Here is a 24,675-nt window from a genome sequence, read left to right on the forward strand (position 1 = left end):
CAACCTAAAGGATTCTATGAAATACTTTGTGGTTTTCTGAGGTCTTCAAAGTCAGGGCTTTGTGTATTTTGAGAGTGATATTTTCATGCTAGGAGAGCTGCAAACAGACCAGAGAGGTGCTTCAGGGTAATCTTAAATGCACGCTCTCCTCTTCCACCTGATACTTTGCATTGTTTTCCTATTATTCACTTCTACTTAAGATTTTGGGGGATTTCAGAGGTTGGGATAGGATCTCCTCACAAGCCCAACCTGGAAATGCCAGAGCCGCATGTTGCAGTCATAGAATCATTAAGGTTGGAAAAGATTTCTAAGATCAAGTCCAACTGTTAACTCAAAACTACTGTGGCCACTGAACCATGTGCCCAAGCACCACATCTACATGTTTTTTGAAGCCCTCCAGGGATGGTGACTCCACCACCTCTCTGGACAGCCTAGTCCAATGCCTCACCACTCTGTCAGTGAAGAAATTCTTCGTAATATCCAATCTAAACCTCCCCAGCAGAATTTAACCCCATTTCCTCTCATTGTGTCTCTTCTCCCAAGTAACTAACAATAGGATGCTCCTCACAACGCATGTTCCCCAGACCCCTCACCAGCTTCACTGCCCTTCTCTGGACCTGCTCCAGCCCTTCAATGTCCTTCTTACACTGTGGCTCCCAAAGCTGAACCCAGTACTCAAGCTGTGACCTCCCTAGTGACAAATCCAGGGACATGATCACTTCCCTCCTCCTACTAGAAGGCCAGGAGTTCTGTCCCAGATCCTGTGATGATTCTATGAATCTCTGGCTGGAGCATCTTCAGGATGTTGCCCTGCTCATGGCATGGCCAGCAATAGCGCTTGGAGAGCGCAATTGATAAGTGAATGCTTTTGACTTCAAAATGGGATTTAGGCTAATGCTTTCATCCATGTTACTAATGGCACTGGGGGTTAATGAGCCTGTAATAGTTGGAAAAGTTGGTATTTATACGGTGTGCTGGTCTAGATTTTTAAAAACTTAATGTATTTCTTTGTCTCAAATACTTGCTGCCCAAGTTACACGATGGGCTTTTTTTGTGATCTTGAAAAAGGAATGGAAACTGAGCTTAAAAAAAAGCATAGAAACGTGTAAGGAATCAGATTATCTCATTGGGAATCAAACTGAGAGTTGAGGGAAATTGCAGCTTGCTTCTGTAAAGAAAGTTATATCAGAAGTAGGACTTGGCCTGTACTATTAGAAAGATAATTAAGTAATTCTGGAGTAAGAACAGCTTCTTGCTGCCCTGAATATAGATGTTACTTCCAAGGTGGGGGCTCTTCATGCCCTGAAGCAGGTGGGAGCCTGCCTCACTGGTCAGGTCACACAAGTGTAAAAACCACAGGCAGCAACTGGAGGCTGCTGGAAGCAAATGCTTTTCTGGGGAAGGAGTGATTTTTGGTGTCTCTCACCCTGCCAGTGTAGCAAGCCCAGTAACGAGGCTCTAGAAGCAGCAAGCATTTATGGTTCATCCTTGAAGGAGTCCTTTCCCTTTACTGAGGAGCAGGGTAGTACTAGCTCTGGTGACACCCCTTTCCATGTCCTTGACTGTGGTTGTGGTACACCTCCCTTGAAAACCCAGCCCACAGATTTCTCTTGTGCCATTCCCAGCACAGTGGCCAAGCTCTTTGCCTGTGGGTGACGGCTTTCAGCTGTGAAGGCATTTGATTTATCTTAGTGTCTGCTGGTGGAGCAGTTTTTGCATAGCAGGGGATCATTTCAGATTCCTGTCCCCAGCATGGGGTGCTTTGATCAGGTATGTCTGCAAGGTGTGACCTGCAGAGGAAGTTAGTCAGGGCCCAGCAGCAGAAGCCAGAGCTGCTGTCACCTCCCAGTGTCCACAAAGTCCCTGGTTCAGTCCTGGGGGACTGGTAAAGGTGGAAACTGTCTCAAAAGACATCTGTTCCTGCAGGGATTGTTTTGCTGAGCCATGTGCATGTTGCCTAATTCCACAGGTACCTGAGTGGAATAACTCTTCAGCCCGGTGAAAGTGCCCGGACATGAGGCGAGGACAAGCACTCGGACTGTACTAACGTTGCCTTTCGTCTGTTCAGGTGAAACTGGCATCGGCAAGTCAACACTGATGGACACTCTCTTCAACACCAAGTTTGAAAGCGAACCTGCGACGCACAACGAGCCTGGCGTGAGATTGAAAGCCAGGAGTTACGAGCTGCAGGAGAGTAACGTCCGCCTGAAGTTGACTATCGTTGACACAGTCGGATTTGGTGATCAAATTAACAAAGATGATAGGTAAGTTTCCTTCAGGAGAAGGAGCCCTTGGGCTGATGTGCTCTGAGGTTAGAAGGGCCTGACCCTGTGTGGGCAGTAAGTCCCTCGCTGTTCCTGGGGGGGTTTCCTGGTCCAGGTGTGGCAGGTAGCATCACTTGCCCCATGAGACAGGTAGAAGTGACAAGAAACTGAAGAACCAACAGATCAACTAGGCAACGGAACTAGAATGGTGTTTCTGCCCTCCTTGTCTCTGTGGATCCCAGCCAGTATGTGTGCTTGAGTTGAAACATGTAAATATTTGAAAGCATGAGTTCAAATTGCAGTTATGTTGCACCTTCTAGGGAGGAGCTGCAACTTGGATCATAATTCCTCTTCACACCACCCTGTGCCTAGATGCTGATTTTCATGTTGCGTGCATGAAGTGAATGCTCTGGGCAGCCTACACAACCCCTTGGGTCCATCCGTATGGATTTCTGCTGCAGCGTTACAGCGAGTCGTTCTGTGATCATGGCTCACGTGCCAGTCAATGCATTCCCCGTATCTTAGAGCCATACATTTGTCCCCTCAGTGCGGTAATCCAGGAGCGTGGATTTGGAAAATCCCAGTTTCCCCCGGGATCCCTGTTAGCCTGGAGATTGAGCAGGTTCTGCTTCCTGTTCCACTGGGAAAACTCTCTCGATATTTTTCCCAGTGATGTCACAATGCAATATTCCTGTAAGGCTTCCTTGCTGCTTGCCCTGACACCAAGGTGCAACTTGTTGCCCCTGCTTGGTGGGTCCTGCTGGTAACTGACTCTGCAGAACCAAGCTGGTGAGGGACTCGTGGTGGCTGGGGCTGCATGGCAGACGCTGCCGACTGTGCTCGGGCAAGAACAGAAGCTGCTGGGAGGAGAGTAGGAGTAGGTGGCTGCAGCGGGTGGGATTTTCTCTGTGCTCCTGCTTTGAGTCCTCCCAGGTCTTTTTTTGCTCTGCTTTTTTACAGTGCTTTCTTTAATGTGATTTCCCAGTGAAAGGCCTTGCTGCTTTCTTTGCAAGCTTTCTGAGGATTTGGGGGTCTCAGAATTTTCAAAAGCAAAGAAATTGGAGCAGCGGTCCCATCACAAACCCACCTAAGGATATTCATGGTACCCTCTGTGCTGGCAAATTGGCCAGCCATGCTCAGTACTGTCTTGTGGGTCTCTGGTGTTGGCAGCCCTCACGCAGACTTGACTGTCTTTTGCTATAACCCCAGCTTGGTAAATCAAGCAGGAGTCTGCTCTGCTTCACTGAGGGGTTAGAGCAACTGCTCAAAGAGCTGCACTGGAATCTGGAGCAGAGCCTTGCTGGCTGCTCTTTCTGGAGGACCTGAGTACTCCCAGTAGCCTATTTCCTCTTCACAATTGCTTCTGAGGGAAGATGTTAGCAGTGCTGTGAGTCCAGTGCTGAGGACAGTGACAGTGTTGTCTCAGTGCCTTTCTTCAAGAGCTTTGCTGGGCAGAAGGTCCTGAGGCGGCCTTTGGTGGATAGAGGAACAAAACAAAAAGTTTTAAGAAGCACAATCAGTTAGATCGAGGCATGTTACACCGCAGCAATTTTTTTTCTTTGAACAAAATGGTGTGCTCAAAGAACATGAGCAATGCAGTTCTCCTGAGCTCTGCTCAATTCCTGGAAAGTTCACTTTATCTCCTTGTGAGTATCCCTTCCCCCTTTTAAGATCACAAACAAACTTTTGGACAAGCTAGAGTTAGGTGGTGGTTTCATGTTTAAGTTTTCTTGATTGGATGATTGTCTGTGACACTGGTGGAACAGCAGCTCAGACTTGAGTTGAAGAGACTGCAAAATACATTTTTTTCCCAGGGTAGCAGCCTTGTGTACTTTCCATGCACATAAAGTCCAGGGTCTCTGCCACTTCATCTTGCTAATGTGTCCGTGATGCTCTCCCGGTGCACCAAGTGGAAACAGACTTGCTAAGGAGGGACTGTAGGTTGAGCATGGAGGGTCCTGAGAGCAGCACTGGTCCCATAGTGTGCACAGCACCCACAAAACTTCCTGAGCATTGATGGGTGACCTGTGTTGTCTCAGCAGTGAACATCCTGACTTTCTCTGTGCTGTGTTTTCTCTCTTCAGCTACAAACCTATAGTAGAATATATCGATGCACAGTTTGAAGCCTACTTGCAAGAAGAGCTGAAGATCAAACGATCTCTGTTCAATTACCACGACACCAGAATTCACGCCTGCCTATATTTCATTGCGCCAACTGGACACTCATTGAAGTCTCTAGACTTGGTCACCATGAAGAAGCTTGACAGTAAGGTACTTGCTGCTCATGTTATAAATAAAAATGAGAGGTTGAAGTTGAACTCTCCTAGTTCTAGCGCTTAAGAGACACGGTTGCCATCTCTGTTTCACTTTGTTGGACAGATTGATTAGTTTCTGATACAAAACCTGATTTGGTCAGTGTGTATGAGATGAGAAGCACATGTGAAACACTTTAGGTCATCTTACAAATCAGTGAGAAACTAATCAAAATGCTGTGTCTGTGTGCTGTGACTGCATCCAGCTAGACACAAACAGTGATTTGATCTTCTAGGGCAAATGTAGTGTTATTCTAACCATGATCTGATAAACAAGAAGAATCTGAATAAATATGTTGCTTGGCTTATGTTTTCCGTTACCCTCATGACTATAGCAAGAATAGGAACTGAGCTTGGTTTAAACTGTGGTGTTTTACTACATACTTATGCAAGATTTCATCTCTTGTGGGGAAAATAACCCAAGGTGCAGATGTAAAACCTGAGTATTTAAACTGAGCTTTCTTTATGCTTCTTTACATTGTGATTAAGCAATTTAAATCAGTCCCCTGTGCACCATTGGCTTGTTGCATCTTGATTCTGCAGAAGATAAATGATGGCAATGGCTCTTTATTTCCTAGAGTGACCTATAGACTCGGTTTTATGTAGTGGTGGTGGAGGATCCCTGCTCTAGTCAACCTAAAATAGGGTTACAGAGATTTAACCAAAGTGAGCTAATTGTCATTCACGTTCTGTCTTTTGGCAGAGAGGGATTTAATAATGCCAGGCCACCCTCTGAAGAGAATTAAATGATGTAATATAAGAGGATCTTCCAGTCCTGTAGTTAAAATTGCTTCATATAGGTCAATATCAGCATCTTCCCCACGACAGTTTCTGTCTGGTATTGTAAGAAAAAGCAAGTCCTGCAGGATCAAAAGCAGAAATAGTCACCTGGAGGGAGCAGAAAAGGAAAGAAATCAGGTTTCCTCCTCCTACCACATTTTTGCTCTCTCCCATAAGAGCACTTATGTGATGCTCACTGTGCTGTAAATCTGTTCAATGACCGTAAGGGTACTGTGTCATCTCCACTTGGCTCCTAGATGGTGCTGCTCTTTGCCATCCTGGTGCCAGTGCTGCAACCAGCCTGTCTAGGGCAGAGAATCAGTAGCTTACCTTTCATTCCTACGTTAACCCCATCGTGCACTTTGTCTGGATGATTTTTTGGAGAGAGGTCATCCCCGGTCCCGCAGCAGAGTGGTGGATGGGAGCATGTGAGGGCACACAGCTGGGGGAAGCGTGGCCGTGTCGCTGCCAGCCCACGCCTTGGATGGAATGTGGCTGGAGATGGACCATCTCCTTCCACCTCCAGTGGGGTCACCGCAGTGCTGCTGCCCGCCTGGGTCTTGCTGGTAACAGCACCCAAGCAAACACCCATGAGAGGCTGTGGTCTGACCGTGTCTCGTGCTAATCCAGCCTGCTGCGGCATGGAGAAGTGCCTAGATGGCAGTTTCCTTTCTTTTTTTTTGGATCAGCTTGTAATCATCTATGACAGCATTTCCTGTCCGACCAATTCAGATGAGGAGGGGAATACAACAGGACAGGAAATAGCTTATTGCCAAATTGCCTTTGACTTCTTTTTAAGGCCATCGTCACTACTGCCTGGAAATCCTGTCAAAGGCAGCGGTGCCGTTAGCACCCCAAGGGAAGGTCGTACACTGGGGGGCAGTGGCTGGTGGCACCTCCAGGGCCGTTTCCACAGGATGTCCTCTCCCAGTGTCACAACGTGTATGTGGAGGTGCTCTCTTTGTCTTGCAGGTGAACATCATCCCCATCATTGCCAAGGCTGACACCATTGCAAAAAATGAGTTGCACAAGTTCAAGAGTAAAATCATGAGCGAGCTGGTCAGCAACGGTGTCCAGATCTACCAGTTCCCAACAGATGAAGAGACAGTGGCTGAGATAAATGCCACAATGAGTGTATGTGTGTTTTGGGGGGGTGGGGTTTCTAGCCTTGGTTTCTGTGGGCCTATTTTTGGTGGTGGGGCACATTGTACCATGTTTCTTTTGGCTTTAAAACTGTGACCTCAGCACAGGCTTGCCAGAACGCTTTTGGAGCTGGAGATAGATACCTGTCATACGTGGGCTGCTTGGCTTGATAGACTTCATTGTCTGACAAATTATTCTCCTCTGTGCACTTTTTTTATATCCTTCCCCTGTTGCAGTATTCCCTTCACAGGAAAGGAAGAGGATGGGAGGCAGGGCCCCAGTGCTGTCAGGGCAAAGGGCTGGGGTTTGGGTTTCCTGTCCCAAGCCACCACTTGTTGCTTAGTGGGGGCTGATTCACTTCTGCCTTTGTCTTGCTTTCCGGTGATCAGTGATGTTCTAGCTCTCAGCAGGGCCAGTGGCCATCAGCAGCAAGGGCTTTGGCTTTCACTCCCTTCCCTTCCTCTAGCAGTAGGGGTGGCAGCTGAGGGCAAACAGGGCTGGGGTAGACCAAGAAATTTTAGTGGGGTTTACAAACGGAAACAGCTGTTTCCCATGGGCCAGACTTGGAGCTCAAGAGGAAGAATATGAGCTTGGGGTTCCTGGCAGTGATGTGCATCACAGCAGTGCTGACAGGCTCTTGGGTGGCTTTGGTGGGGCACGTAACAGCCAAGAGGACATGCCAACCCCAAGCCAAGCGCACTCACAGCAAGTGCAAGGATGATGTTGAGTTATCTGTGCTTTTACAGGGAATGGAAGCATCAAGATTGAGCCGTTTCTTTGCAACTTGAAGCCTTTTTGAGTTGCCCTGCATAGCTGCTGGGAAACACATCCAATGGGGTATCAGACCCTCTCCAAACCCTTGCATTGCTTCTTTTCCCCATCTGTGTTGTGTTCTCAGCAGGGAGAGTCTGGCACAGAGAAGGGATGTGGCTCTGCCAGGGTGCAGCATGTGTTTGCCATCCTCTTGTGCACCCTAGCTGCTGGAAAACTCCTTTGCCAGTTAATCACATCTCCTCTGCCTCTTGGCTTCTCCTGTCCCACCCAGCCCTTGACCACAGCCTGGCTGATGTGACACCTGCTCCCAGAGCTTCTGCCCAGCCCTTTTGGATACTGCTAAGGCAAGGAGAGCACTGCTGGGGTGGGCTGGCAGCAGAGGCGAGCTCCCTTCTGGCAGCAGCCGCCCTTCTGGGAGTAGATCCCAGATTGTTACCACCACACCCATGGAGAGGCTGGGACGCAGCAGAGCTCGGTGACTCAGACGTGTTGGCCCAGGGCTTGGTCGCCTCCTCTCTTGCCCTTGCTCACAGCTTTGCCCTTTTTAAGAGGAAGCATTAGCAGTTACTTCTAGCTATGGAAACCCCCTGAATTTTTATCCTACCTTCCTTGAGAGGATGTGCCTTATTTTCTTTTTTTTAATTATTTGCCAGTTATTTTTGCTCAGTGTCCAAATTCAATTTCAGTTTGTAAGATTTCTTCTATGCTTAAGATAGTCATGCTTTGTAATTACATGAAAAATACTTACATCTTCTGTAGTCTTTGGACTGCAGCATTTTGGACTTGAAGTCTGAGCAGAGTTTCATCCACATTGTCCTGTTGCTTTTCCTAGAACACCAGATGAATTGCAAAGATGTTTAAGCAACTTAAAATCCAGCACAGCTGCCACAGTAAACAACTTTCTTCAGAAACAATCCCTGGCAAGGCAACAGAGGAAATCCCTAACCTCCTTGTCCCTTTCCTTTTGTAGGTCCACCTTCCTTTTGCTGTGGTTGGCAGCACTGAAGAAGTGAAGATCGGCAATAAGATGGCGAAGGCCAGGCAGTACCCCTGGGGTGTGGTGCAGGGTACGTTACCGAGAGCACAAATGAGACTTTGTCATCCTGCCTCTTTCTGATGAAAGGTGCATTCATCTCTGGATGGCCCTTATCAAAATCTGTCTTTCAGAAAGCAAGATCACAGCTATGAGACTTCTTAAAATCAGGGCTTTGCAACTTAGGTCTAGACACAGGGAGGGTTTGGCAGTGGGGTAGTGATGTCAGCCTAGCCGTTGGCTTTGGGAGAGAGCAGGGTAACGTTACTAGGAGGTGTTAAATAACCAGCTTGGAAAATGAAAACTTAAATCTCCAATCTCTGTTCCTTATGCTTTTCTGCCAGGAAAAAAAAGCATGAGCAATGGGGAGGGCTTGGGCAGCCGACTGGTTCACTTTGGAGCTTGCACACAAGCCTGAATGCAAACACAGAATCCTGTAACTGGGGGATTTTCCAGGGAGGTTAGTGAGTGCTCTGCCCCCTCAACTTGAAGCAGGAGCAGAATTAACTTGACAACTGACCACTTGGTATGTTTTGTCCTGGTATTGTGAGCTGTGTACATGCAGCTTAAGCACACAACCCTTCGTAAAGCCAGCCAAAAGCTCCTTGCTGTTGGAGAGCAGAGTTTGGCTGCAGCTGTGTTTGCAACCCAGGCTGTACTGAAGCTGCCAAAGGTAGGGCTGATCTCTGCTTTCCTGGCCAGTGCTGAGAAGCACAGGGTTGAGATGGTGGTGGGCTGCTGTGTATCCTGTTGGAGAATGGTCCAGCAAGCTGCAAGGGAACATCTGCAGGGAATTCTGCAAAATTCACCAAGTTACTCTCAACAACACAAGCTGACCCTTAAAGCAGTTTCAGAGTTGCTGCCTTTGGCTTCGTACGCCAGAGGATAATACTGGGAGTAACTCACGCTTAGGAAATAAGCCGGTATGTTTGGGAAGTCTTGAACTTGACATGTATTGTGGCAGGTTCTTGCTGTTCCCAGGAAACTAGGACCAAACTAGACAGTCAGAGATTTTAGTTGGGTAACAGAGAGACTTTGGAGATCTGGCCCTGGACTGCCCCTTTGCTGAACCAGCTGCTCTGGTCTGAAGGGGAGCAGCTGGAATGCATCACTGTGTCCCCAGAGGCACGCTGCAGGGTTCTCTGTTGGCAGCACAGATGCCTGCTGCTTGCTATTGCATCCTACAGAGAGCTCTTCCACGCCTTGTCTTTAAGCACAGCCGAAGCGTTTGCCTCCACCGAAGCGTGCAGCCCTTTGGCCCCAGGCCCCGCGCGGGCTGAGCAGCTTGTTCAGGTGACACACCAGACCCTGCTTGGAACAGAAGTTACGGGAAACCATGTTCTACTCTGTGTGCTGTTTCCTTTCAGCACCAGGAGCAGGGGTTTAGGGCCCCCTGGTAAGCTTTAGCTGTCTTGGAAAGGGTACGGCTTCTCTGGTAGGATCTTCTCATCACCTTTTCTTTGAGTGCTGCTGCAAACTGGGGCTTTGTTGCCCACCTGGGCCCCTGTTGCTGAGTTGAGTTCCAGGTGGATTTGAGTGGGAGGTGCAATCCTGTGTCCACGTGGATCACCTTGCTGGTGCAGAAATGCACAGAGAGACGGGAGCTCTGTGACAGATGGGCAAGACAGAAGTCTTGCAAATCCCATGAGAGGCTTTGACCTGCTGCCCGTGAGTTGGCATGGGCTGATTTCACCCCCAGGTCAGCAAGCTATTTTGGCACAGGTTGACTTGGAGTTCTGCACATGTACTTGAAGAACTCTGAGGCTTGCTAAACTGGGACCCAGGTCCAGGGAAGCAGGAGAGCCTGGCTCCTGGGTTTAACGGTCTCGCTCTGGATGCTCTGTCTTTTTTACAGTTGAAAATGAAAATCACTGTGACTTTGTGAAGCTGCGGGAGATGCTGATCCGAGTGAACATGGAGGACTTGAGAGAGCAGACGCATACCCGGCACTACGAGCTGTACAGGCGCTGCAAACTTGAAGAGATGGGGTTCAAGGACACGGACCCAGACAGCAAGCCTTTCAGGTAGGAGAATATAACTTGGGCCTTGTAGAACTAGAGAGGTTGGAGGTTTTGGGGTTGCAGATATTCACAGGAACCAAGGAGGCAATTTGTACAGGACAAGCTTGGGAGCCTGAGAAAGCAAATTCTTTGTACCCTTCTCTGAGCATCCTGTTCTCTGCCATGTCAGATGACAGCTGCTGGCCCTTCTTCACAGTCATGTGCCTTTGGGTCCATCCCTTACCTGTGAACTGGCAGCCAAGACCAAAAAGTGTCCAAGGACTGATGTCTAAATGCTCCTCCTGCCAGTCAGTGCGGAGAGCAGTTCCTCACTGGACTCTTTAAACTGATTTTGCTGTCTCCTTTTCAACCTGCCTGTTGCTCTAGGTGGCTGGGAGGCTGCTGTACCACAGAGCTTGCTGGGATGAGGCTCACTGCTCTTTCCTCAATTCTGTGTCTCCTCAGCATCATGGAAGGTGGTGTGTGTTTGCAAGATCTGGTGAGAGAGTTGGTGGTAGAATGGAATCGGGGCTTGTAGGCATGTTTGATTGGCCACAGGTAACAGTTAACTATTCACATTGTCTAGTCGCTTTTTTTCAAGCTGGGAAACTCTCATTTTGGGGTTGACAAAAAGACTGTTGTTTGGGTTCTTTTTTTCCTCCATCCTTGCTCTTGCTTTCCTAAACCCTGTGAGCTGTCCAGTCTTACATGAAGCTTATGTTCATCTTCTTACTGGCAGTGCCGTGAGCTTCATGGAGACTTGAGTCAGTCTGCTGTCAGGAGGCGTATCTGAAGTGATTAACAAACTCGCTGTTCAACAGATTGACTGTTGACAACAGATGGAATCATATACAATGTCTGGGCTTGAAAAGTGCAACTGTATCTATGCTGAGATGAAGGAGACTTGTGTGTTGGGCTATAACTGGTTACCAAAGCGGGGACATCCTGGGATAAATATTCTTGCTGACCCTCTGAGAGCTTTTCCTTGGACAGCTGGTCCAAGGTGCACTGTGAAGAGGATGCTGTGGTCTGATGCTTGAGGTTTGCTTCTTACTAAACACAAAGTTGATGCTGACAGCTTTATTGGTCTGAAGCCTGAGCTGTTAGCCAGGGACCACAGCTGTGTGGGAATTTGGGAGGGAGTGTTTGTTTTCTCCTTCCATTTCCTGTTTCCCACTCCTCCCCAGCTTTTCCCCAATAGTTTCACCCCCTGCCTTAGCAGCATCCCACGCTCCTCGCTGCCCCAGGGAAGGGCAGTGTGAGCTCAACCCGGAGGGCTGCGGGTTCCCCCCCGGGGCACACGTGCGTGTCAGCGTGCCAAGCCCTGAGGCAGCAGCCGTGGCAGACGATGGCCACGGTTCCTCTCTGATCCCCAGCTGGGCAAGGCCAGACGGGCTCCAGGCAAGGCAGCAGAGCGTTCGTGGCGCCTGGTGTTTGGTGTTTCTGGCAAGCAGCACCCAATGGCGAGTGGAGCGAGGTCTGCACTGCAACATGGGGCCTTCAGGGTTCTGTTTGGGACTCGCTGAGTTCCTGCAGCTGTGTTGCTTTTGCAGCACAGAAACTCTGCTGGAATCTGTCGAGCCCATTTCTGTTGTAAGCCCAAGTGTGAAGCCTTATTGGATTTCCTTTCTGGAGGGTAATGGCTTAAGATGGGTTCAGCCCTTCCCTTTGAGGAATCTGAGGAATTTCCATTGCTTCCTGTACACGAGGCCTCTTTTGACCAAGCTATAAGTAGAAAGGAAATGAAAACGTACAGAATTTCTCCATCTGGTACGTGCTAGTTGAGAACAGTTTTCTCTGTGTGCCTCCTCCTTCCAATAAACAAACAAAACCCATGATCCCGAGCTGTTTGGCCAAAGCTGATGTATATTCAAAATGAGGAAAACAGTAGCTTTGGTTCTTTCTGTTCTTCCTTTGGAGACCAGGGATCAAAAGCATTCCTCTCCCGGGGTCTGGGCCCTGGGAGCCACGGGGACCACTGAGCCTCAATGGGTCTGCAGAGTCCCCACTGCTCCTCCAAGCTGCAGGAGGTGAGGAGGGAGCACCAGTGCCCCTGTAGGCATCTGCTCTGTGAAATGGGGTCTTCTGCTGCACAGAGACCCTTTGGCTGCCCTGCGTCTGTTGTGGACTGGTTTCTCTGCTGCTCTGGTTGATTTTTCTCAAAATATTTTATTTGAAAAGAGTATTGTTTGCAATGGCATCATTCAGTGTGTGGGTGTGTGTTGCGGAATCGGGTTACTCTGGTAATCTAGGATCCAATGTTTGTATACTTAAAAAGCAAATTCCCTCCTCATCTTTGCCTGTGAGAAGCTGCAGGGATCCCAGTTGATTTGGACTGTTATTCCTTAGGGCTCTGAGTGTTTTTTTTTTCACATGCAGCCTGGAGTTGCTGGGCTGGTTTCTATGAGAACTTTGCTTCTCTGGAAGTCGGAGCCACTTCAGTAGAGAATTAAGCTTGCTGTCTTGAGGCTAGCGTTAAGTTCTTAAGCTTGAGGCAGGGGTTGGCATTGGACCTGGGACAATTTAACAGCAAGCCCCTGCCACCCTCACTCTTGCCAGGTTTTTCCCACATGCCTGCAGCCAGCATTGTGGTTTTGGAAATGAGCTTTGCAAGAAATTGTTTGCAATGCAGGATACGGTTAGTGGCTGTGCACGGAGGTTTGCAGTTCACTCCGTGAGGCTCTGCTGCTCCCTAGCACAGTGGGTCACTAATTGCAGATTTGGGTTTTGCTCACTGAGCAGGGAAGGCTAGTCTGCCCTCAGACTAGGCTCTAGCCAGACCCTTCAGAAGGGTTTCTGAATTGAAGTTTTGGTGTCTACAGTCAGAAGATTAAGTCCGAGACAGAATTTTAGGGAGGTTTTGATTTGAGTGTCCTGCTGTCCTGTGAGTGGTCTGGTGCTTGGTTTAGTTAAGAATCCAAAGATGTCCCTTGCCCTGTTATCCTATGAAAAGATTTTTGCCATTTTTAGAATCAGCATTTTTCCTTCAGTGTCTAGGAAGCTGGTGCTGTCAGCTGGAATTGTGTGATTCCTCCATGGTCACCAGTGCTCTGCAAGAGCAGCTCTGGGCATCCTGTCTTGGGAGGATTTTAGGAGGCAGCTGAAATACCCATTCATTAGCAGTGTTAAACCCAAGACTTGGGTTTATATTTCTAGTTTACAACTCCATACTCCCTCCTCACCTGCCCCCTGCTGAAAAAAAACAAAGCAACAGAAAAGCCAAAAAAACCCACTGTGTGCCAAGAAAGGCAAAAGCTTGGCTTTAATGGGATTAAGATGCTTCACTAGGCCAGTGGTTAATGTGTTCCTTGAGCGCACGGATTTAATGTATCTGTGATATCAGTGGTGGTTTAATTTAAAAAATGCATTTTCAGAAAAACGTCTTGGGGGAAATACTTCTCATTCCCACACTATCATTATGGCTGAAATATCCAAGTCCTTTTAAGGAATAAAACAAAGAGGAATTTGGCATCCAGAGTTCCTAAGGGGCTCTGAAAATCTCAGCAGTGCATGGACAACGTAGTTTGTGTCCCAAATCTTTGCTGTGGTATCTCAGTTCTGGGGAAATAAAAGAATGCCAAGAAGTAGAGTGGGAATAAAACAAAGGAGTCCAGGATTGTGGTTCTTTGGAGGAGAAACTGCTGCTCCTTCGCAAAGGCGCAGCCTCCCTGGACAGCTAAAGGAGAAGGAGAGGTCTCCCAAGGTGGCTTTATCTAAATAAGGCCCCTGATCTGAATCCATGAGCAGTGAGGAGTGAAAATTAGTTTTGCTCAGTGTCCTGCTTAATGAACTCCATAAAGCCAGATTTAACACTCTTGTATGCCCTGGTCTGTTCCACAATTCTTGCGCTTCAAACAGAGAGGTTCAGGAGAACGAGGAGGTGTGACTCTAACAGGTCACAAGCCATGTGGGCATCAGGGATTACTGTAGACGCTTATGCAATGGCTGTTTATCTTGGAGGACAATCATCCTGCCTGCAGAGTGATTTACAGGATCCTGAAGAGGGTGCTCATTTTTTCCTTGCCAGTGTGTCTCCCACTGCTGCCATCTAGCAAGCTAGAACTGCTTTTGGCAGAGGTGTTCGTGCCTCTGCTGTAGTCATGGACCTTGGATGCTGTTTTATGACAAGACAATGTGGTAGGATCACCAAAGGCTGGAAACTCATGACTGTGCTTGAAACGCAGCTCTGACAATTTCTTTTGTCCTGTGTTTTCAACAGTCTCCAGGAGACTTATGAAGCTAAGAGGAATGAATTCCTGGGTGAGCTCCAGAAGAAGGAGGATGAAATGCGGCAGATGTTTGTCATGCGAGTGAAAGAGAAGGAAGCAGAGTTGAAAGAAGCAGAGAAAGATGTGAGTATACTGTAACTTTGAAAACTGTCTGTGAGGGGATAGGCTGGGGCTTTTCCAAAGAATCCTGGAGAAGGTGAGCAGCTGCATTTCAACATCAAGCCTGCAAAGGTGCTTGCTGTACATAAACAGTCTCAAGAGGCAGATATGAGCTCAGTTCCCTGTTCTGCCATGGATTTGTGGTGTGACTTCATCATGCAAGTCCTCTGCCACTTCTCTGTGCCTGTAAAATGGAGTAGGAATATGGCCTGTGTTTGGGCAGCTGGAGGAGGACACATACCATGACCACGTTGTCTTGCTCTGCACGAGCGTGAAAGACTCCACTAGGTACAAAGCAACACGGGATGGAACGTGGGGGTTTGGAAGTGTCCAGAGACCTGTCACATTCCTACAGCAACATAAATTCCTCTCACCTCTCTGTGTGTTAATTGCAGGGCTTTTCTCACAAAGTCGGTTGTTCTTGGGCCATGCCAATGACCTGTTATTAATGCAGCAAAGCCTTGATGCTGGTGGAACTGCTGCAGGCACCACTGCCAGTGATTGGGTGAAATGTTCTTCTCTTCCCATCTAATTCTCTTTGTCTCGTTCCTGGCAGCTTCATGAAAAGTTTGACCATCTAAAGAGGACTCACCAAGAAGAGAAGAAAAAAGTGGAAGACAAAAAGAAGGAACTTGAGGAAGAGCTGAACAACTTTCAAAAGAAGAAGGCAGCAGCTCAGCTATTACAGTCACAGGCTCAGCAGGCAGGTTCTCAACAAACCAAGAAAGACAAGGACAAGAAAAAGTAAGCGGCTGCCACCCATGTCCTTTGTAGGGTTTATTACAGTTTGGGAGGTTGTTCTTTCTTTCTTGCTGCATGACTGTATTTGCTTTTCCCCATTACCAGACTGGAAGCTGGGCTTTTATCAGCCTGATCAAATAAAATATTTTTTTCTAAAGGGTGGGCCAGGGGCATGATCTTAATTTTTCTCTAGAAGACTACCTTCAAATTTTATGTCAAAGCGTGACTGGTATGGGAGAGCAATCAGATGGTAGAGGCTTGACCTGTGTGTGATCTGTCCAGCATCTTCTGGAACAGCTCTGGGATGTTCTGGACTCAGAATTATCTGCCGGAGCCAAAATGATTATGGAGGTCTCTACCCATCCTTTCACTCAAGAATAGTGTCAGATTCCCGTTCCTTAAGGTTATAGTTTTAAATAGACGTAGATGAGAAACCAAAACCACCGTGTTATTTTTACATGGGAAATGCTAGTGCCAAAAGTGAATGCTTAGAAACTTCCTTTAAAGACAAGAAGTTTTGGGATTGTGTTTTTTACAAAACAAACTACTACGGTACCATAGTTGCAGGTATATGACATTTGTGGTTGTATCGAGTTGACATAATAAGCTAAGAAATGCAAAACTTTTAGTAAAGATAATGACTCTGTTTTCTACTCTTTTATATTTGTATGCTAGGAGGATATTCCCATACCCTCCAGTACTCTGAGTTTCCAGCAGCTTAGTAAGCACCAAGTGTATCTGTGGACAGAGTCTGTCCTGTAGTCAGTATTTGGAGGCAGGATTTTCAGATGTGCTCAGTTGGGACCTAATTCTGCTTCTGTTGAAACTGGAGCAATGTTGCCGTTGACTTGGGCTCCGAGTTAAGTCACTGCAGAGCTCCACTTAAAACCTTGAGCTCTAGATTGATTCAAATGGGCCTAAAGCTGCAAGAAGGAGGTTGTGTTTAGCTTGCTAGTAGTGCAAGAGACCCCTGCTTGTTCCGTGATGCTGGGCTACTTCACCCTGCTTTAAAAACCAGACCATGAGGTCCGCTTAAGTGCAATGCATCTCTGCTTTGAGGCCTCCTGTTGTAATTGGTTTTTTCAGTACCAGGTAAGGGGGTGCTCATGCAAATCATGGTAACAGCACTGGTTGATGACTGCCATTGGGAAAGCTGTCAAGATGGTAATGCAGCAAAGTTCACAGGAGAACACTTCTTTAATCTCCACACAAACCCAACAGCTCCACACTTCTCTTAATAGCCGATAGCAGAGGGATGTGTTCCTTCACGGACAGGGGCAGAGGGACCTGCTGGATTAACACTGAGCTGTCACAGAAGAACCAAAGTGCTGGCTTGGATGTGCTACAGACACTGGTCTCTCTTGCTGCCCTGTGAACGTGAGCCAGGTCTGAGATGTCCTGCAGTGTGAGCCTACAAGGTTCTCTTGTGTTGCCTGTATACTAGGGTATTTTTATACTTGGGAAGTTACGCTGATGTTGGCTGCATGTCCCTGGCCTCTGCTGCTGGTTTGGTGCCCGTCATTTGTTGTTTCTGCCCCTGGCTTTCCCAGGGAAGGTGGGGAGGGCCTGGGGCTAGTTCCTCAGCTGACATAAATGGATGTAGCTCCTATGGAGCCGTGCTGCTTTCTGACAGCATGGGAGCCTGGCCTTCGGCACCCGCTGAAATACACAGAGTGCTTGTGTGCTGCGTGCTCTGCTTGGGGGAAAAATCATTAAAATAGACTGGCCAGTGTCACGCTGAGCTGTAGAAACAGTGTGTGTGGGCAGCTAACCTCCAAGCCTGACGAAATACCGTTCTGCAACGATGCCTGTGGACAGGACAGGCTGAAACACCCGTCTTCTCTCACTTGAGGACTCAGACGTGGTGATGTGTTTCTGAAAAAACAGAAGATTTTGAAGACCCTTTTTCTTACCTCTTAAATAGAGTGGATAGCTTAATATTTCTAACATCTCTGCAGTCAGTTTTTTCACCTCTTAGATCTGAGAGCAGTGATGATGAGAGCATATGATGGTCTGTGGAGTTTTGGAGCTTGTGGTAGCCAGTGTTAGCTATGGTTTGCTTCTGTCAAGTTGGCTGGCACATGCACACTGTTGGGGGTATGATACGTGGATTTTTCTAGCGATCGTGACAAACACACGGTTTCTGCTTTGCTGATGCATTCACAGAAATGGTGCCATGAGGAACATGCACATGTTTTAGGGGGTCCTTCCAGTGCTGCTCCACACTAGGTGCTGTAACTGCTTCCATCGCGCTGTAGTGCCCGAGTTACTAACGGAGGCTCTAAGGGGGAATGATGATGCTTCTGCCTTGTAGCACACCTTGGTTTTTCTAGAGGCTTTAAGTTCCTCCTTGCACTCTAATGACGAGCTGCAGCTTACTTAGGTAAGGCTTTCAACCTTTTTTTTTTTTTGTGTTGACATGACTGTGGTGGTTCTCGTGCAGTTGCCAGAGAAGGTCCTTGCCATGCACAATCCTTGTAGCCTTCCCAGAAAGTAATTAATTCCTGGGAGTGCTGCTTTCTCAAGGCGGGATCGGATTCCTCAGCTTGGACACAGAGACTTCCCATCATGCTGTGCAAGCCGGAGGGAAGGCTTAGAGCAAAATCTGTCACTGGCCTGACTCTGAGAGGGAGAACTTGGCCCTCTTGGTTTCCAGACTATTCCTATAGGAGCAGCTTGTCTTGTTATACCTTTTTTTCCCCCAATCTATTTCTCAGATGCCCATGGCTTATGTGGCTTTCATCTAAAATTGTGGCAGCTCTGGCCTGATGACAAATGTGTGCTGTTTTCAGGACAGCATGCCTGTGTGCCTCAGATCTGTGTGTGACTGGAGTGTAGACACATAATCAAGTACTTTAAACGTGGGCCTGAGCATAATTGGGATGTAATTTTCAAATGGGACTGTGGTTCAAACCTGAACAATCTGGAGATGGTTCCTGGCAACAGACTTGGCAAAGCCTAATAGGAGCAGCAAGTAGGCTTCTAGTGCTTGCCTGTCGTTTAGTAGATGGCTCCATGCATGCCTCAGCATGTGCTGTTGGGTTACTTGCTCATCCTCAGCCATCCCAGGAGCAGGGACCATCTTTTGGGCTCTGTTTTGATTGATCTCAAGCTACTTCTGAAAACCAGATGAAAACCTTTTTTTTGTCCACTGTAACCGGTCTGGCCGTTATGGGCCATGCTAGATCTCAAAGCAATCCCTGAGCTGTAACACGTATGTCAGGGCCTCGTCCAGCAGCCCATAAAAAGGGGGTTTGTTGATGTCTGAAGGATCTGACTTGGGTCTGAAAGCTCAAGTGCTGGGAGACATCCTGGTTCCCAGGTCTGAGATACCTGAGTTTGGGTGCCGTGAAGCATGCAGCCTTCTGCAAGAGTGTCTGCGTGAAATACCCCAGACAGGACCCCTGCAATCACAACACCCAGCCACGCATCTTCTGGGAAGGTGAATCTTAAGGACACCAACCACGGCATGGTTACAGAGTGTAACCTTGACCAGCTCATGTGGCTGGTGGGTCAGTAGTTCTGCCCCCACCTTGGTTTTTCTTTTCGATTTTGCGGGTCATAGGCTGGAGTAGAGCCCAGCCTCAAAGTTTAATTTCTTTATAATTCCATGATCCATCTGCATGCCCACCCACCAAGGCAGGTTGCTGGTATTTGCTCTCCCAGCTATCTTTTATATTTTTTCTTTTTTTTAAAAAAAAATTTTTTTTCATTTTGAGTTCCATTATTGCTAACATTTTTGTTTTTTGTTCTTTTTTTAACTTGCAGTGCAAGCTTCACATAAAGCCTGTCAAGCCAAGGATGTTCCTGCATTCACCTGCTTTTGCAGTAATGTGTCTTTGCCATCTGTTTTCTTTCTTTTTCCTGTTTTTAAAAAAAATTTCCTCCATTTTTTAACATGAATAACTATTAACTCATCTAATAACATAGTGGGAACAAGAAGGGAGAAGGATTGGGTACTGGACTGCGTGCAACTGGAAGTTCAGGGGTGGGTGGAGAGACAAGGTAATGATGCTGTGTATTTTTCTGATCAAAACCAGCAGCAGTAAATCATCCTTGGTCCCAAATTGGAACTGGGAGTTGGGGCTGGACGCCAGTAGCTTAGGTGAGCATCTTTGACTGGATCAGGTTCTCAGTGCTGCTAGTGTCCCCAGCTGTGGGAGGGGGGGCAGCAGCAGCCCAGCGCTCAGGAGGTCCCTGGGACCACACAAACCAGCCCGGGGGAGTCACTGCAGCCCGAGGGTCACAGCCCAGCCCTGGTGTTTGGTCTGACCCACGTTCCTTCAATGGGTGGCACGTTAGAGCAGCGTGAGTCCCGCTGCTGGGGGAGAGGGGAGGAGGGGGGGCATGTGTGTGTAGATAACAAAATTTTAACTGACCTTGCATGCCATTACACTTGCATGATATTTTTTTCAGTTAGTTCTTGGTTTTGCCGTCTGACTGGATCGTAGTTGGCTTGGATTTATTGTCATGTGCTGGCCTATCTTCACAGCCACCCCTCCAGTTCAGGGTCCTAGCTCCCTGCCCAACGCTGCGGTGGGGACCGCGCGTCGCTGCAGTGCCCGGCAGAAGGACCGTTTCTCATTCCTGATTTCTATTGCCTGCCCGTAACCTTTGAAACCTCACTTAAAATAGCACCTGGGCTTAAAATAATACCTGGTTTCCAGTGTGCGTGCCTTTAGCGAGGTGCAGCAGCTCTCATGGAAGCAAAATGCCTGGGTGGGGTGGAAGATGCAACCTTCAGCAGCCTCCTAGAGCCTTCAGGAGGATCCGTGCATGCACTTAAACACAGGCTTGCTAAGCTCTGGGATCCAGAATGTCTTGTCAAGGGAGGGAGGGTGTCTGGGCACACATTCCCTGTGCCCCTCCTGCACCAGGGACAATGTCCCTTGAACGTGCAGAGGAGCTCAGGCCTTGATCTCTGGCCAGCATGGTGCAGAAATGGTCTGTTTAATGTGGTTTTTCTATGTCATTACTTTTCGGACAGAGTCTTTCCCTTCCTTCTCAAGAAGTGTCAAGGCACGACTGTGCTGTGACTTCTGGCTTGCTTTCTCTTCTGCTGATGCACAGCCAGCATTTCCACTGCTCCTAGCTAGGTAGTCTCCTGTTTCTTGCTTCCAAGCACCCTTAAAAATAACTCTTTCCACCTAAATCTCACGCTCTGCAGTTCTTTGTGTGTTTCTGGGGTGGAATTTCTTATCTCTCTTGGGGAAAACAACAAAAAGATTTAGAAATATCACCTTTTCTGAAGTGCTGGATTGGGAAGTGTGTTTGGGGGTCAGCTTTTAGATTGTCTTGCTTTTTAACCCTCACTGCTTAAACATGGCTCTGGGAAGAGGATGCCTAAATATGATGTAGCCAAGTGCGTTAATGTATTTTTGGGTGAGTTTCATTCTCCAGCAAAAAGCAAGCTGCTCTGGAGACACTGGGAATAAGCCATAAACTTGCAGAAGTTAAAGATACGTTTTGTTTTGTTTTGTTTTTTGCCAAAGGAGGTGCTAATGACTTTTTTCCCTCCTTTAACCCTTGGGCCATGTTAGCTTGCTGCACTTCTTTCTTTTCTGTACTTTGGCCTTTTTTCACAGTAGCCCCTGATTCTGCATGGAGTAAATATGCTCAAACCTAGTTGGATGTGCTTTCACCATTGCATGTAAGTACAGTAGTAAGAGACTCCCCACTACTGATAGGAAACCAGTTGTGTTTGTCAGAGGGGTTCTTTAAGTCCACTTTCTTACATGATGCATGGTTAAAACTGCTTCAGAACTTCCTGCAATAATCTGCTTTTGCTGTGGTGTTAGAAAGCCATAGGGAACACAACATCCTGCTCCTGATGGATGCCAGGAGCAACCTGGCACAGCTTCATTGCATGCTGGAAGCTACCAAGCTGGTGGCATGGGCAGAAGCCTTGCTTGAGAGGCACAGCAACCTCTGGCGTGCATTATACAGCAACAGTAACTGGCTGATAATGCTCCATGTTCCTGAGAAGGTGGATTTAAAACCTTAGAGTAATAGAAAGGAGTAGGGAAGCACACTGAGATGTTTCTGGGATGATGGTGTTCTCAGGGTGTGGAACGATCCTGCAAGATGAGAAAACAAACAAATCCATGTCACAGAGAGGGGCTGTGATGGCTCTGTCGGGGTGGGCGCGCGTGCATCCAGCAGTCCTCCGAAAAGGCTGAGACCAAAAAGGGGTTGCTCCCCCAAACCTCACTGGGGTGGCGGCTTTTGAGCTCCAGGGCACTCAGTGCATGGCCTTGCATCTCCTGTGGCGTGTGGTGCTGCTGGGGAGGGGGAGTGAAGTGATTGGCACCCACCCTGGGCTCCTCTGCAGGCTCCAAACCACCTCTCGTGTGCTTTTGATGGCTCGAAAGCCTGTCCAGGAGCTTGGTGTCTCTGTGTCTCCCTTTAAGCATGTCTTGATTCAACACAACCAGTGTTTCTCCAGCTAGCTCTCCCTCTGCTCCTCCTAAAACGTCCAAGTGAGAATGGAAATGTCTTTGTGTGTGGCCATACCGGCTGTGTCCATGTAAACCCAGCTTGCCCTTCTAAGGTGTTAGGAGAGTGCATTTGTCTCTTCTCCAGGACCTGGGTTGCATTTGCAGTGTACGATACCCATGGTGCTCTCACCAGCGTGTGTCAGCATGTAACTGTACCAATATGAAGGGTTTTTTTTAATTAACAGAAAATAAAGCTGTGAACAGCAGTAGAAATATTGTATTTGTATACATTTTTAATATCCTGATTGCCTTAAACTTTAGATGTAGTACTCTACCTTGCTATTTGAAAATAACCCATGTTTGTAACTGTGTAACCTACATACAGTGTTAATGCAAATTATATGTATGCATCTGCTAGATATTGTCACTTTATTTTATGTTAAAATATTTTGGGGTTTGAATTACAAGTTGATAATAACCTGCTGGCGTGAGCTCGGTTATTTCCTGTACGGGCTGCAGGGTACGTGCACGGGGGGCCGACGCTCCAGGCGGGGAGAGGAAATAGATTTTTACCCAAACGCTTTGGCCTTCGCGCGGCCTCCGTGACTTGGTTTTGTTGTTTCTGTTTGGTGTCCGGGTGTGAGAGGAGGGGCTGAGGACGTGCCGGTTTTCCTGGCAGCTCCTACTGTGCATTTGAGGTGCCACTGGAGGTTTGTGCTGGTGTTTGTCAGTCGCTTTTTGTGCCGGTTGTGAGCTCGTTCTCTCCTGGAGAGGTCCAGGCCTCCCTGCTGTAGTTGGTTTGTATGACACCTCCCCAGTGCACTCTTCCCTTCATTACTTATTTTCTTTAAGATGTTGTTCCTCTTTTTTTTTTTTTTCCCTTTCCCTTCCGTCTTTCACTTTTTCATTTCAATTCTGAACCTCTGTTTCTTTTCTTTTCTGCTTTTCTCTTTTTCTGTAGCTTCTTCTTTATGTAACCGTCACCTTGCCAAAGCCCCCACACCCTCTCTCCCAGTGGACAGTAGGGCACTGGAAGAACCTGTGGCTGCGGGCACCCCGGCCGGGAGAAGAACCATCCCATTCCTCCATCACGTCTGCCCTTCTCTCCTTCACTTTTTGTTTGTCACCTGTGCGTCCGAGGGTGCGCTGTGCTGTCTGTCTCTGTCTGCTCCCGCTGCGCTGCCGACAGGACTGAGCCTGCCAGAAATGACAGAGGTAACGGCTGGAGGAGAGGCCTTGGCCATAACGTGAGATGTTGCACCGGGTTGGGTGGCTTGGGGGTTTCCCCCCCTCCTCATTTGCTTGCCTTTTGCCATATCGTGCGTGTCGCTGATGACAAAGGGAGTGACGGGCTGTGGATGAGGGTGAGTGCGCACAGCAGGAGGACTTCGCTTCTGCCTCCGAACATCAAGCCTGGCTGCTTTGGACACCACAACTTCATCACAGCTACGTCCCGTGCTCCTCTGACACACGCTGAGAAGAAGTCCCTAGATGGCGGGGACTTGTCTTTCTCAGCCTGCGGTTGCGACAGGCAGAGCTGGCTGGTGTTGCTCTGATGGAGCCTGTTCTCGATGGTCAGGGGTGTACTCAGATCAAGGGCTTCCCTTCATTTTCATGAAGCCTAATTAGTGACTGGTTTTCTTGACCCACTTGAACATGGGAGAGTTGTTAAACTTTCTAACTTGCTCGCTTGGGAAGGGAATTCAGTCAAAAAGCTCAAGAAGTGCCGAAGCATTGTTGGAAGGTAAAAACAATGCTTGTGAACTTTGTGTAGGGACCTCCAGCTAGTTTGGGCTGGATGGAAGGAGACAATCTGCTCCTCCTTGGAGGTTTTTCATGCGGGATGATGCGCTCTGTCATTTTAACCGAATACTAGTGATTTATTCTTCTCATCTCTGAACCTTAATCAAGGAATTCACCTCCTCTAATTTGCCATGGAAAAGGCACTATTAAATCATCTAGATTTTGCCTTTTCCAACCTGTGCATGAAGCGCAAGCTGCCACGGGTCTCTGCTGAAACCTGCTGGGTTTTTTTTCAGAAGCACAAGATCTGTCAGCACTCTTTAGTGACAAGGGTTAGCTCCCTGGAAGCTCTCTCCAGCTGGGCAGCTGTTTTTCTAAATTGGCAGAAACCTGTTTATCACAGAAATCTTTGCAGTCAACTGACTTTATAGATGCAATTGGAAATATGATTAAATATTGGCCTTGTGTATATGTTGTAACAATTCCCTGGTCAAGTTGCTGACCGTTGCCCAAACTGAAGGGGTACAAGTACTTGCACAAATGTAGCTTAACACAGAATTTGTACTAATACCAAAAATGGAGCCTACTCTCTAGGCTTCAGTGGTCTCAGGTGATAGCTGCTGAGGGGCTGCTCAACCAGCCACCAGCGCTTGCCACAAGATAGCCAGATCTAGAGAACTTCTCACATGCAGCCTTCTGAGGACAAGACAGGGTGGCTGAGGCCTGATGGGTCAAGGCCAAGAGGGTGTCTTTGGGTCAGACCTTGCTTGTGTTAATTCCTCTCGCACTCTGCAGAACTCCGGGTGCGTTGCAAACTGGGAACCAGTTGCAACGGTTGCAGGAGGGAATCCTTTTGCTTCTGATGGGGCTTAGGCAAGTTGGTCACAGTTTGCTGTGTAAATGTCTTGCCCATTAAAACGCTCAGTCTACAAGTGTCGTGTCTTCTTTTTCCACTGTTGGCACCTAGGCTGGTCTGCTGTGTCAGGGAGTGCTGCCTGGGGCTTGTCTGTGCAATCCCCTGCCAGGTGGCTCGTCACGATCCACCTGCTGATTTGCAGTA

At 47.9% G+C, this 24,675-nt stretch overlaps 1 protein-coding gene across 1 annotated transcript; it reads left to right on the forward strand.

The window, feature by feature from the left end:
- Positions 1-2,062: 2,062 nt before the first annotated feature.
- Positions 2,063-15,933, forward strand: SEPT11 (septin 11). Its single transcript, XM_008949305.1, has 7 exons — positions 2,063-2,264; positions 4,349-4,535; positions 6,329-6,490; positions 8,244-8,340; positions 10,162-10,330; positions 14,526-14,658; positions 15,251-15,933. The coding sequence occupies exons 1-7, from the start codon at positions 2,098-2,100 to the stop codon at positions 15,440-15,442; spliced, it is 1,107 nt and encodes a 368-aa protein (XP_008947553.1). The 5' UTR covers positions 2,063-2,097; the 3' UTR covers positions 15,443-15,933.
- Positions 15,934-24,675: the final 8,742 nt, after the last annotated feature.

Source organism: Merops nubicus, unplaced genomic scaffold, assembly GCF_000691845.1.
Source record: "Merops nubicus isolate BGI_N331 unplaced genomic scaffold, ASM69184v1 scaffold49751, whole genome shotgun sequence".
NCBI classification, from domain to species: Eukaryota; Metazoa; Chordata; class Aves; order Coraciiformes; family Meropidae; genus Merops; species Merops nubicus.

Coding starts and splice junctions, on each gene's coding strand:
- SEPT11 (XM_008949305.1), top strand. CDS start 2,098: ATGGACACTCTCTTCAACACCAAGTTTGAAAGCGAACCTGCGACGCAC. Junction 4,536..6,328: donor TGAAGAAGCTTGACAGTAAG/GTACTTGCTGCT, acceptor TTTGTCTTGCAG/GTGAACATCATCCCCATCAT. Junction 10,331..14,525: donor CCAGACAGCAAGCCTTTCAG/GTAGGAGAATAT, acceptor TGTTTTCAACAG/TCTCCAGGAGACTTATGAAG.